This window comes from Sciurus carolinensis, chromosome 5 (assembly GCF_902686445.1).
Source record: "Sciurus carolinensis chromosome 5, mSciCar1.2, whole genome shotgun sequence".
Taxonomy (NCBI): Eukaryota; Metazoa; Chordata; class Mammalia; order Rodentia; family Sciuridae; genus Sciurus; species Sciurus carolinensis.
Window position 1 is genome coordinate 143,103,630 of NC_062217.1, and position 15,166 is coordinate 143,118,795.

Consider the following 15,166-nt stretch of genomic DNA (forward strand, 5'->3'; position numbering starts at 1 on the left):
TTTTACCACACACACCTCAGATAGAGCACTAGTCTCCAGGATACATAAAAACAAACAAAACAAAAACAAACAAACAGACAAAAAACAAACCTTAACACCAGAAAAACAAATAACCCAATCAATAAATGGGAAAAGGAGAAAAAAATTTTTAGTTTGAATCTATCCTATTTATGGATTCTTGCTTTTATCTTTTGTGCTATGGGGGTATTGTTAAGGAAGTCTGGTCCTAAGCCAACATGATGGCGATTCGGGTCTACTTTTTCTTCTGTTTGGTGAAGGGTCTCAGGCCTAATTCCTAGATGCTTGATCCATTTTGAGTTAAGTCTTTACAGGGTGAGAGATAGAGGTTTAATTTCATTTTCCTGCGTATGGATTTCCAGTTTTGCCAGCACCATTTGTTGAAGAGGCTCTCTTTTCTCCATTGTATGTTTTTGGCACCTTTGTCTAGTATGAGATAACTGTACTTATGTGGGTATGTCTCCATGTCCTCTATTCTGTACCATTGGTCTACCTGTCTATTTTGGTGACAATATCATGCCATTTTTGTTACTATTCCTCTATAGTAGAGTTTAAGGTCTGGTATTGTGATAACTTATGCATCACTCTTCCTGTCCAGGATTGCTTTGGCTACTCTGGCTCTTTTGTTCTTCCAGATGAATTTCATGATTGCTTTTTCTGTTTATATGAGAAATGTCATTGGGATTTTAATTGGAATTGAATTAAATCTGTATAGCACCTTTGGGAGTATGATCATTTTGGTAATATAAATTATGCCTATCCCAGATTGTGGAACCAAACTAGATGCCCTTCAATTGACAGATGCATAAAGAAATGGTGACATGTATATCCAAAGGAATATTACTCAGCCATAAAGATGAAGAAAATTATGGCATTTTCTTGTAAATAGAAGAATTTGGAAAATAACATGCTAAGTGAAATAGGCCAATCCCCAGAAAACAAAAGTTGAATGTTTCCTCTGATAATTCCATGACTACTATGGGGGTGGTGGCAGGGGGAAGAGAAGATTGAAGGAACTTTGGATGGTGTAGAGGAAAATGGGGTGGGAGGGGGTGGGAGACAGAAAGATAATAGAATGAAACAGACAGTATTACCCTATGTATATGTATGATTACAGGAATGGTGTGAACTTACATTGTATACAACCATAGAAATGAAAAGTTGTACCACATTTGTGTACAATGAATCAAAATGCAGTCTGTAAAAAATAAAAACAGATTTTAATAAGCAACAAAAAACAAAAACAAAAAAAGGGCAAAGGAACTAAACAGACACTTCACTGAAAATGAAATACATAGAATTGATCAACAGACATATGAAAAAATATTCATCTTCTTTAGTGATTAGTGAAATACAAATCAAAACTACTCTAATATTCCATCTCACTCCAGTCAGAATGGCAAGTATCAAGTATACAAGCAACAATAAGTGTTGGCAAGGATGTGGGGAAAAAGGTGTACTCATACAGTGCTGGTGGGACTTCAAATTGGTGCTACCACCATGGAAAGCAGGATGGAGATTCCTGAGAAATCTTGGAATGGAACCATCCTTTGACCAGTTATTTCACTCCTTGGTTTATCCACAGAGGACTAAAAATAAGCATACTACAGTGACACAGTCACATCAATGTTTATAGAAGCTCAATTCATAATAGGTAAACTATGAAACTAACCTAAATGCCCTTTAATGGATGAATGCATGAAGAAAACGCAGTACATATGCACAATGGAATGTTACCCAACCTTAATGAAGAACAAAATTATGTTATTTGCAGGTAAATGGATGGAGCTGGAGAATATAATGCTAAGCAAAATAAGCCAAATTCAAAAAAATCAAAGGCTGAATGTTTTCTCTGATAAGTGAATGTTAATTCATAATGGGAGGGTGGGGAAGAATGAAGGAACTTTGGATTTTGTGGAGGGGACTGAGGCAACAGGAAGAAGTGTGGGAATGGGAAGAACATTGGAATGAGACAGACATTATTACCCTACATACAGGTATGATTACACTACTGGTGTGACTCTGCACCATGTTCAGCCAGAGGAAGGAGAAGTTGTGCTCCATTTGTGTACAATGTGTCAAAATGCATTCTACTGTCATGTATAACCAATTAGAACAAATTTAAGAAAAGAGTTAGGACTTAATGGGTTAAGCCTTGAAGATACTGCCCATGATTTCTATTTTCTTACTTTTGCCCAAATTATACCTCAGAGGAGAATATTTTTTATTCTATAATACACCAATAACACAATTCAAAAATAAACACAGAAAATGTGGTTTATATACTCAATGTGTATGCTATGTACATGTATGAATACAGCACAATGGATACCAATTTTTGTATAATTATAATGTACCAGTCAAGAAACAAAGAAAAATAAAACATACATTAAGAATAACAACAACAACAAAAAGGGAACCCAGTAAAAATGGGGAAGTGCCGGGGGATCAAAAGGAGTAAGTTATGTTATGTGCATGCATGAATATGTCACAATTAACCATACTGTTTTGTATAATTATAATGTGCTAGTAAAACCACAATAATAATTTAAAATGAAAACAAGGACAGAAGGAACTTTATCTAAACACCATAAAGCATACATACAACAAACCCACATCTAGCATCTTATCAAATTGGGATAAATGAAAGTGTTTCCTCTAAAATCAGTAACAATGCAAGGCTGTTCACTCTCACCATTCCTACTCAATATGATACTTGAAATTTTAGCCAGAGTAATTAGACAAGGGAAGGAAATTAACGGATATGAACAGGAGAAGAAGTCAAATTATAATTGTTTTCAGATGATAAGTTCATATATCTAGAAGTCCCAAAAAATTCCACCAGAGATCTTATAGAGCTAATAATGAAATTCAGCAAAGTTGCAGGATATAAAATCAACATTCAAATCTGATGAAAATAAATCAGGAAAATAATTCCATTTGCAGTAGACACACACACACACACACACACACCTAGTATTAAATACAACCATGGAGATGAAAGATCTCTACAATAAAAATGACAGAACAATGAAGAAAGAAATTGTAGACTACACTACAGGATGGAAAGACCACTTAAGATCATGCATAGGTAGAAAAGATATTTTTGGAACGATTACCAAAAGCAATCTATATATTGAAGGCAATCCCCAACAAAGCATCAATGACATTCTTTACAGAACCAGAGAGTCCTAAAATTCATACAAAAAAATTAAAAATTAAAAAGAATTAAACAAATTAAAAATTCAGAAACGTCAAAGCAAGTCTAATTAAAACAATAGCCACACAGGAGTTATCACAATATACAATTTTAAATTATACTACAGAGCTATAGTAATGAAAGCAGCATTATGCCAGTATTGGCATAAAAACAGATGCATAGTCCAATGAAATAGCAAAGAAGACAGAGAGACAAATCCACAAAGAGGAAGTCATCTGATCCTTGGCAAAGACAACAAAAACATGTTGGAGAAAGGATAAAATCTTCAACAAATGTGATCAGGAAGCTGGATAAGTATATGTAGAAGAATGAAACTAGATACTTATGTCTCACCTTGCCCAAAAAGCTCAAAAGGACTCAAATTATGGATTTAATTTCATTATACATTGTCAGTCTGTTTGGATTTTTAAAATGGTTACAGAGAATTTAAGTTTGGTAGTTATATCCAGAAACTTACCCACTTCTTTAAAGGTTTCTCCTATGTGGGCCCAAAGATTTTATAAAAATTTCTAATATTATTATGCTTTTATGTGGTACCAGTTACAATGTGTCTTTTATTATCTATAATTTTGCTAATTTGCTTTCTTTCTTTTTTCCTAGTCTAGCTAAAAGTTTCTTTTTTTTTTTGCTTCTAATAAGTTTTTCTGTCTCTTTCTTTTTTTATGTTTTCTTTTTTTTTCTTTTTTCTTTTATTATTGTATACAAATGGGATACATGTTGATTCTCTATTTGTATATGGAGTCAAGGCATATCATTTGTGTAATCATAAATTTACATAGGGCATTGATGTTTGATTCATTATTTTTTCCCTTCCCCCCCACCCCTCCGTCCCCTCTATTCCCTCTATACAGTCCTTCTTTCCTCCATTCTTACCCCCTCCTTATCCCTAACCCTAAACCTAACCCTAACCCTAACGTTAACCCCTTCCACTCCCCATTATATGTCCTCATCCGCTTATCAGCGAGATCATTGGTTTTATGGTTTTTTGATATTGGCTTATCTCACTTAGCATGATATTCTCCAATTTCATCCATTTGCCTGCAAATGCCATAATTTTATCATTCTTCATTGCGGAATAATATTCCATTGTATATATATGCCACAGTTTCTTTATCCATTCATCAACTGAAGGGCATCTAGGTTGGTTCCACAATCTGGCTATGGTGAATTGAGCAGCAATGAACATTGATGTGGCTGTAGATTTTGTTCATGTTTTCCAAAACTAATTTCATTAATTTTTATTAGATGACTACATCATCTTTTTCTGATATTGCTTTTATATTTTTCCTATTGCCTTTAGTTTTCCATTGCTTTACTAGATCCTTGAGATGCATCATTGTTATTTGAATTGTGTATTTTTGTATAGGCATTTATTGCTGTTCCTTCTTACAGCTACACTTTCTTTATCCCATAACTTCTGCTATGTTGTGTGATTTTTTTTTTTCTATGAAAAGAAAATAGGTTAAGCAAGATCCTCTGTAGGGGGAGAGTAGAAATACTCATTTCATTAGAATAAACTTAATGATGCAAAGAGAGCCACCAGGTCACTTTTATTTAAAATAAGTCAGTATGTTTCTCTCAGAGATTGGAGCCTGATTTGATTGGTTTGGATTTCAGATCTCTCTGAGTCAGAAAGCAAGTTAGTTTCTGCTTGCCTTGGAAAAAGAGTATATTGTGTCCTGGCTTTAAGCAAATTCTAAAGGTTCAAATAAAAAAAAATGAAAGTTTTCTGACCCCCATTTCAACCAGTATGATTCTGACCTTGTAGATTGAGAGTACCCTCTCATTCAATTATATGTAATTATTTGACAAAAAGTGTTGTCAGTTCTTTTATGACAATTTGATAGAATTCAGCAGTGAGGACATTCCATCCTTAACATATTGATTGGAAAATATTTTCTTACTGACTTAACATTAGTACCCATGTTGGTCTGTTTATTGGGCTCATATCTCATAGATGACTTTTGGTAGGTTATATGTGTGCATAAAGTTAACCATTTCTATTAGATTTTCCATTGTTTGATTTATAATTTTTTATAATATTAATGATCTATGAATTTTGTGACATCAATTATAATTTCTTTTTTATTCTAGTTTTACTTACTTCTTTATGCTTTTTATGCTTAGTCTAAAGATTTTTTGATTTCTTCTCATAAAAATCTTTCATTGTTCTTTTATGATTTTTAATTTCTCCCTTATTTCTCCTCTGATTTTTGTTATTTCTTTCTTTCTGTTTATGTTGAGTTTACTGATCTCTTGTTTTTCTTGGTCCTAGTCATACATACTTAGATACATATATGAAATTACTATTTTTCTTAGCAATTCATTATTATAAACTTCCTTCTTAGCATTATGATTGCTTTATCCCATAATTTTCATATGCTGTGTTCTTTCTTTTTTCACTAGAAATAGAAAAGTTCAGGCAGGGACATCATGGAATGAAGGAAGAGAGTAGAAAAGTCTATCTCATAGAAAATAAAGCTAATGATCTGAATAACCCATGTAATCAATTTTGTCCAAAATATGTAAGTGTGGTTCTATCAGAATTTAGTGCCCGATAGCCACATTGAATTACATGACACACCATGTGAATCATATAACAAATTGCTGTGTTCTGTTCATATGGATAGTTTATCAAGACTTCAATTAATGAAATTTCTAAAGTTTAAAAAATAAAATTTTATGACCCAACATTTTAAACAATGAATGTTGCAATTATTGTCAGTGACTCTTTCATGTCACTGATTAGTATAATCAGAACACTGCAAAATAATATGTGCTCAGTAAATGTTGAACTTGTTTGAACTACATGTTTTACTCTAGGGAAGACTTTGAGACTAGAAGCTCAAGAGTTTCAGACTCTGTTCTCCCACTTACAATCTGTGTCCTGGTCCAAGACATTGCATCTCTGAGGCCCAGTTTCTTCATTTCTAAAGTAGAAATAATTTTACTTTAGCTAAAGGTAATTAAGAAAATCAGAAGGGATATGTGTGAAATTGCATCTTAATTTGAGAATACATGTATTGTGTGCATTAAATATATATAACTGGAGTCTTGACAGCAATTTTCCTGACTAAATACATTGTAAATAACAATGCTTGCCAAGTGGAAACAAGCACAATGGTCTCTTTATAGGACACATCTTTGTACAGCATTACCATTAGTGATCTAGTAGTGCAACCCAATCCAATGGTATACAACTCATGACTACCAAATAAATTCTCTTATTCCAATTTGCATAGTTTCTTCTGCGCTGGGAGTCTATTTAGTGTATACTCTTCCTCCTATTCACCTCTAAACCACATGCCTGTTTATCTGTCTCTAATATTATTGCTTATGTTCCAATATTTTTCATTCCATTACACCAGACAAGGACATACTAAACAGCAACAGAAACAGGCCCATCTGGAAGAGGTGAGAGATTGGGAGAACCATGGTTTCTCAAGCCCTACCCTTTCAATTCTCTGAGATCAACTCTTCCTCAGTTCTGCTGAATAAGTTTCACCTCTGTACTGATGGGTGGGGATCACTTATGTGCCTGTTTGCATATAGAATCTATGACCCAGCTATCCTGGGATTGAAATGATGGGTAGTGACTTGAGGGGAAGTTTGTTGGTCTATGAACAGAGCCAGTGTGGTGTTTGCTTTACTTTTCTAATGTGGCTTTGGAGGCTGCTATGATGTAAGCCACAGCTCACAATTATGGGCATTAGTGCTCCTTCAAACTCCAGTTCTGACCCCTGTGAGCTGTGTGAGTGAAGATCTCCCAGCTCACAGGACCTCAGTTTCCCCACTTGTCAAATAAAAAAAATAATATAAATCTCTACCTTCTGGTCTCCAGGATTTGGGGTTTTGGGGTGCTAAACAGTAAATGCTATGTATATTTACTTAGTTATATGATGATGTGTTTTCTATTTTACAATGTTTAAGTTTTACTACCTAGTGTATGCTTAGGCAATTCGCATGTAATTTCAGCCTTTTAAAATATTTAAAAGACTTGATTTTCAAAGGTAAATGATCCTTTTGTTTGATGAAGCATTAGAAGTTCAATATTTTATATAAAAGTCAGAGATATACTTATTTCTTCCAAGTCATGAATTTCTAACCAGTCATCAGTGTGAGAATCTAGCATGTTGAGCAATGTTTTGTATCAAATGCTTCATTTCTTCTTAATCCTACCTGCACACTGGAGGTTGGGTGTTTTCTTGCTTGTTTTTTTAAAATATCTATTTTTGGGATCTATCCCAGAGAGGCTGAACTAGATTTTCATGGATAGAGTTTCAGGAAGGAGAGCAAGTGTAAAACAGTTTGATTTCATTCTCAGATGACCAATGTACACTGAGAAGGGGTCAGAACTTATCTAGCAGATTGGCTCAGCACTTTATGTCAATAGCACACATTCTGATTAACAGAGCACTTTCAGGGTTTACACTGATTGCAAGCTCACAGTTGTCTCAGGAAAAGGAGAAGGCTTCAATGGATCCAGTTGTGGTCCTGGTGATCAGTCTCTCCTGTCTGCTTCTCCTCTCACTATGGAGACAGAGATCTGGGAGAGGGAAACTCCCACCAGGACCCATGCCTCTGCCAATTATTGGGAATATACTGCAGATAGATCCAAAAAACATCAGCAAATCCTTTACCAATGTAAGTATGTTGATACTTCTCCAGTGGCTTGTAAATGGTAAATAAATTAATTCTTTGTTTTAAATTAAATTGTGAATACATCAATTTTTCATTTTCATTTAAATTAAATTGCACAAGGAAATTTATTAAAAGAGATTGTTGCACAGCAAATACTCTGTGGATGTTGATGTTTCCATTACTTTTTATAGTTTTACATTGTTCGAGGTAGTGTAATGAAACAATGCATCTGGAATAAAAGAAGCATTTAATATTTTGATGGCAATATGAAAATGTCAAAAGTCTGGAGTGCACTTACCCTTTATTGTTTCATGGTCATTTGCTATGATTTTCACTTTTCTGAACAATCTAATCTGTTTGTGATGCTCTGCATGAATTTTTATTTGTTTCACTGTGTCTTTCATTTTCAGGAGTTCTCACTAGTTTCTTTTAAATATTTCTATTTTTTTATTGAAATTGTCTTTTAACCCCTGAGTTTTCTTTCTTAATTCATTTCTTAGGGCTTCATTTAATATATTGAACCTTTTAATAATCAGTTTTTTATCATTGCTCTCTGGAATTTCATGCACTTTCCTCTTTTGGAATTCTTTTTAGGAGGATTGTGAATTTGGGGGGAAGAATTTTTTGTCTGTTTCCTCAAGTTTTCAGAGGTCTTGGACTTGCAAGCTCATTGAGATTGATTCCCCTTTCTGTTTTATAGCAATGTCCTTTTTTGGGGGGACTTCTCTCTGTATTTGATATTTGAGGAGGTCAAGGAGTTGACTTGAGGTCCCCCTCTGTTGGGAGCAGGATGTCTAATCTATGAACCTGAAGTGACCCTCTCACTTTCCAACCCCCCTGAGAGGAAGTGGTGGGCCAGGAGCAGCACTATTGTTATCCACAGATTACAGCCTTAAGACAATGTCCAGTATCTGTTGTGACATATGGAACAATAATTGCCAGGGAGGCTGAGATCAACAGTAAAATAAATGTGTCTACATCATGTACAACCATAGAAATGAAAATTGTACCCCATTTGTGTACAGTGAATCAAAATTCAGTCTGTAAAACTAAAAAAAAATTAAAAACTGAAAAAGAAAAAAACAAAAAACACTAAAACTGTGAACAAGATCATTCATTTGGCAGCAGAGGTCTACTACATTGCCAGGTGTGTTAATAATGATAACAGCATGAATGAGTAAGGAATTGCATAGAACATATAATTCTACTTTTAGTGAAATTATAGTTTTTTGTATGGAGAGAAAATAGGATAAAAATGCAAGCGAAAAAATGTTTGAAATGTTGTAAAAAGTGAGAAGAAGAGAGACAGGAGATAGATAACAAATGTTGATTATAAAGAAAGGAATAAAAAATTAACACTAAGTAGATTACAAATTAAGAAGAGGAAGAGGGAAGAGGAAAATTTGACTTTTTTTTATTGTAAACAAATGGGATACATGTTGTTTCTCTGTACATGGAGTAAAGGCATACCATTTGTGTAATCATAAATTTACATAGGGTAATGTTGTTTGATTCATTCTGTTATTTTTTCCCTCCCCCCACGCCTCCCACTCCTCCCACCCCTCTTTTCCCTCTATACAGACCTTCCTCCATCCATTCTTGCCACCTTCCTTAACCCTAAACCTAAACCTAACCCTAACCCTAACACTAACCCCTCCCACCCCCGATTATGTGTCATCATCCACTTATCAGCGAGATCATTCGTCCTTTGGTTTTTTGAGATTGGCTTATCTCACTTAGCATGATATTCTCCAATTTCATCCATTTGCCTGCAAATGCCATAATTTTATCATTCTTTATGGCTGAGTAATATTCCATTGTATATATATACCACAGCTTTTTTATCCATTCATCAACTGAAGGGCATCTAGTTTGGTTCCACAATCTGGCTATTGTGAATTGAGCTGCTATGAATATTGATGTGGCTCTATCTCTGTAGTATGCTGATTTTAATTCCTTTGGGTATAGGCCAAGGAGTGGGATAGCTGGGTCAAATGGTGGGTCCATTCCAAGCTTTCTGAGGAATCTCCATACTGCATTCCAGAGTGGCTGCACTAATTTGCAACCCCACAAGCAATGTATGAGTGTTCCCTTTTCCCTATATCTTCGCCAACACCTATTGTTGCTTGTGTTCTTGATAATTGCCATTCTAATTGGGGTGAGATGGAATCTTAATGTAGTTTTGATTTGCATTTCTCTTATTACTAGAGATGTTGAACATTTTTTCATATATCTGTTGATTGCTTGTAGATCTTCTTCTGTGAAGTGTCTGTTCATTTCCTTAGCCCATTTGTTGATTGTATTATTTGTATTCTTGGTGTAGAGTTTTTTGAGTTCTTTATATATTCTGGAATTTAGCGCTCTATCTGAAGTATGAGTGGCAAAGATTATCTCCCACTCTGTAGGCTCTCTCTTCACATTACTGATAGTTTCCTTTGCTGAGAGAAAGATTTTTAGTTTGAATCAACCCAGTTGTTGATTCTTGCTTTTATTTCTTGTGCTATGGGGTAGTCTTGTTAAGGAAATCTGATCCTAAGCTGACATGTTGAAGATTTGGATCTTCTTTTTCTTCTATAAGATGCAGGATCTCTGGTCTGATTCCGAGGTCCTTGATTCATTTTGAGTTGAGTTTTGTGCAGGGTGAGAGATTCTTAATGGGAGAAGAGAGTGAAGAAGCAGCAGTAAGAGGGACAAGAACCAAGGTACAGCAACAAGCAAATGTAAGATCAAAACACTCCAAACCATGTGTGAATACACCCGTCCTATGTGAAATCAAGGCTAAAGAACAACAGGTGCAGAAGAAATAGTACAGGTGAAAACAAAATAATTATATGAATTATATATATATATATATATATATATATATATATATATATATATAACCTACTCATGCTGTGAGAACACACACACACACACACACAAATCTTGCACAATGGAAAGAAGGAAAAATAATAAAATATGATGAAATTATATTTGAGTGTAAATTAGGTGTATATGACAGCAGAATGCATTTGGACACATCCCCCATAAATGGGGTATAACTTCTCATTTTTCTGGTTTTACATAATGTAAGATCACAGGTGTCATGTAGTCATATATGCAAAGAGGGTATTAATGTGCAATTCATCTACTATCCTTACTATCCCATACCCCTTACCTTCCCTTCACTGCCCTCTACCTAAACCTATTCTTCCCTAGCCAACCCACTCCCCTTTGTGAATTTCCATCTGTGTATCAGATAAAATTTTCCATCTTTGATTTTTGGAAATTGGCAATTTCACTTAGCATGATATTCTCTAGCTACATCCATTAATCAGCAAATGCCACAATTTCATTTTTCTTTAAGCTGAGTAATATTGCATTGTGTATATACACCACATTTTTAAAACCAATTCATCTGTGAAAGGGGACACACACAAATCTTGCACAATGTAAAGAAGTAAAAAAAAATAATAAAATGCAATGAAATGATATTAGAAAAAATTTTTTAAAAATCTTTGTTATTTTTAAATATACATGACAGTAGAGTTTTGTTTGACTCATTGTACATATGAGGAGTACATTCAATTCCAATTAGGATCCCATTCTTGTGGTTGTACTTGATGTGGAGTTACCCTGGTTGTGTATTCAATTATGAGCTAAGGAAAGTTATTTCTGATTCATTGTACTATCTTTTCTATTCCCATCCCCCTCCCTTCCCTTCATTCCCCTTTGTCTAATCCAATCAACTTCTATTCTCCTCTCCCTACTATTATTCTTTGTTATGGGTTAGCATCCATATATCAGAAAGAATATTTGACCTTCATTTTTTGCTACTGGCTTATTTCATTTAGCATGATGCTTTCCAGCTCCATCCATTTACTGGCAAATATCATAATTTCTTCTTTATGGTTGAGTAATAAACAAATCATTGTGTATCCACTGCTTATTCTTTATTCAGTCATCTGTTGAAGGGCACCTAGGTTTGTTCCATAGCTTCTTGGATCATGTGAATTGAGCTACTATAAACATTAATGTGGCTGTGTCACTGTAGTGTGCTGATTTTTAAGTACTTTGGGTATAAATTGAGGAGTGGAATATTTCGGTTAAATGGTGGTTCCTTTTTATGCTTTATAAGGGGAATGGTTTTCCAGAGTTGTTGCACCAATTTGCAGTATCACCAACAACGCATAAGTGAAACTTTTTCCCCACATCCTTGCCAATTGTTATTGTTATTTGTATTCTTGCTGATTGGCAATCTGACATGAGTGAGATGAAATATCAGTGTAGTCTTAAATAGCATTTCTCTAATTGATAGAGAGGTTAAACATTTCTTCATATATTTGTTGACCATTCTTATTTCTTCTGGGAAGTACCCATTCAGTTCTTTGGCTCATTTATTGATTCATTACTTGTATTTTTTTGAGTTAAGTTTGTGAGTCCTTTAATTTTTAAAATAAAGGAAAGAATGTATATGAATTGGGTGAGCTTGAAGTGGAAAAAAGGAAAAATATTAAATGAAAATAAAAGGCTTTTTTCCACCAAGGTGGTCTGAATTGTTGACAGGGATGGGTTCTCATTCTCCATTTTTTTTTTTTTTTTTTGTGAACCTAGAGTTGAAGTTTGGACTTTATTAAGTCAAGTATTTTTGCATCATAACTTAGTCAGCAGCCACACACTGTGGCTAGGAGCCCAATTGTTGTAGTAGCTCTTATTTTCCATTCTTCCAGTGTAGGTGGGATCCACTGAGGAGTGGTGATGAATTCTAAATTCCTGTAATGGGAATGGTGCAGAATTCTAAATTAGAAGTTAGTAGTTGGGGTTTAGTTTTGGTCATTTGCTGTTACTTTCTTCCTACAGATTAATTATACTTACAGTGTAATTAGCTCATTAACAAAGTGATCTGCTGCATGACTTGTAGGTATTTTTATAGCCATCAAAATTAAATTTCTCTGAAGAAGAGAACTATACTACAGGCAAAGAAACACCTACAAGATAGACTGTGGTAAGATGGTGAAGTACAATATTCTGGTCTACATCTCCTTTTTCAAAAGAACAACAATAGGAGAAATATCTACAAGTGAAAAAACCTCTAGTAGACTCAGCAGTCCATCACAGCAACACCATTATGTAAAAGATCAAAAATAGTTTCTCCAAGGCTAGAAAGAACACTTCTATTTTACCTATATCTTTCTGTGCTCCAGCACATTACAGCGATCACCCACCATGATCATGCAGGATTCATCCCAGACATCCAAGGGTGATTCACATGCATAAATCAATAAATGTGACACATCATGTTAATGAAATGAAGGACAAGAACCACAGGAGCATTTTGATAGATGCAGGAAAAGCATTTGATATATTTCAAAGTTTTCCTGATGAAACATTCAAAAACACATGACACAGAAGGCAATTTTCACAGAACACTAATCGCTATGGGTGATTACCCAATATTTAACATCAAGTTCCATAGTGAAAGTTGAAAGTTTTTCTCAAAAATTAGGGAAAAGTCAGGAATTCCTGTCTGCCACCCTTACTCAGCATAGAACTCAAGTCCAGCCAGAACAATTAAGCAAGAATAAAAACTAAAAGCCATACAAACCAAAAAGAAAGAAGCAAAATATTATCTGTTATGGAAAATTCTAAACTTAATCTGAAAAAAATTAGAACTAAAAAATGAATTCTAAATAAACAGGATACACAAATGACATACAAAATTCAGCAGCATTTTTAGTAATAAATAGATAATCAGGAAAGTATTTCTTTTACAACATGAGAAAGAATAAAATATTTAGAAATAAATTTAAACAAGGAGGTGAAAAATCTGCATGCTGAAATACAAAAAAACATCAGTGAAAGAATTTGTAGCAGACAGAAATACATGGAAAAATAATTCATGTTCACAGACTGGAAGAGTACTTTTTGGCACTACTTAAAGTGATGTACGGATTCAGTGCGATCCTTATGAAAGATACAATGGTATCTTTCAAAGAAATTTTCCAAGTCTTAAAATTGGCATAGAATCTCAAAGGATTCTGAATAACAAACAGTAACTTATGCAAGAAATCTGATGCTTCAAACACTGTACAAAGTAAGTGAAACATGCCCATGCAGGCATAAAGCAGACACATACACCCATGGATCCCATGGAGAGTCCAGGAAATATATCTACCCACATACATTGACTATTTATTCACGAAAGGGCCAGGAATACACAGTGGGGGAATGAAAGTCTCTTCACTGAATAGCATTTGGAAAATTGTACACCCAACAAGCAAAAACCAAATGAAATTAGACTCATTTGTACACTACACACAAAAATCAATTCCAAATAGATTCAAGACAAATGGAAGCCCTGAAACCATACAAGTACTGGAGGAAAACATGGGGAAGATGTTCCCTAACCTTGTTCTAACCTTGCTTTGTGTACATTTCCTGTTTAATTGACTCCCAGGAGGCATACATATTTATGTGGCACCATTTCATGTTTTGATACCTGTGTACTATGTGTAATGCTCAAATCAAGGTTAAAATAAATTTGCCCTTCAAACATTTTCATTCATTAGTGATGAAAATCTTCCAAATCCTTTGTTCCAGCTGTTTTGAAATGAGCAATACACTATCTGTCATCGTCCATCTGCACAACATAATGCTAGGACTTATGTTTCCAATCTATATCTTAGTGATGACAAATTTGCCCCATCCCTCCCTCTTGGTGCTACACTCCACAGTCTCTGATATGCTTATTTTCCTTTTTTTAAAGTGTTATTTTAACATGTTTTTATTTTATTTTTTTATTTTACATCAAAAGCACATATAAAAAAATACAAACAAAAGTGTGACTAACTCATGCTATAAATATTTCTGCAGATCAAAGTAAAGAATGTACAAAAAGAAAGACCCATATAGAAGGGAAGGAAATAGTATCCAAAAATGTATAAGGAACTAAAAATATCAAAATCAAAACAAAATCAAAGTGAAAAAACTTTACAAATAACCTTATTAAAAATGGCCAATTTGGAAAATGGATGAAACTGGAGACCCTCATGCAGAATGAAATAGGCCCAATCCAGAGAGTCAAGGATTGAATGTTTTCTCTGAGGTACAGATGCTAGACCAAAATTAGGAGGCAAGAATTAATATGAGGGTTCCACAAATGTAGAAGAAATTAGTGGAGTAGAAAAAAGGATTGAGGGGAGAGAGAAGGGTTGGGAAAATTGAAGACCCATGGAATGGTTCTGACCAAAATTCCTGTGTACATATAAGAGTATACTACAGTGAATCTACCTTTGTGTATATCCACAA

The 15,166-nt window shown here is 34.4% G+C and overlaps 1 protein-coding gene across 2 annotated transcripts in view; it reads left to right on the forward strand.

Moving 5' to 3' along the window:
• The first annotated feature begins 7,620 nt into the window (after positions 1-7,620).
• Positions 7,621-15,166, forward strand: part of LOC124984740 (cytochrome P450 2C9-like) — a 49,234-nt gene continuing 41,688 nt past the window's right edge. For both annotated transcript variants that reach the window (XM_047552738.1, XM_047552739.1), the window contains exon 1: positions 7,621-7,882. In XM_047552738.1, coding sequence (XP_047408694.1) covers positions 7,622-7,882 — 261 coding nt within the window. In that variant the 5' untranslated portion in view covers position 7,621. The remainder of the gene's footprint in view (positions 7,883-15,166) is intronic.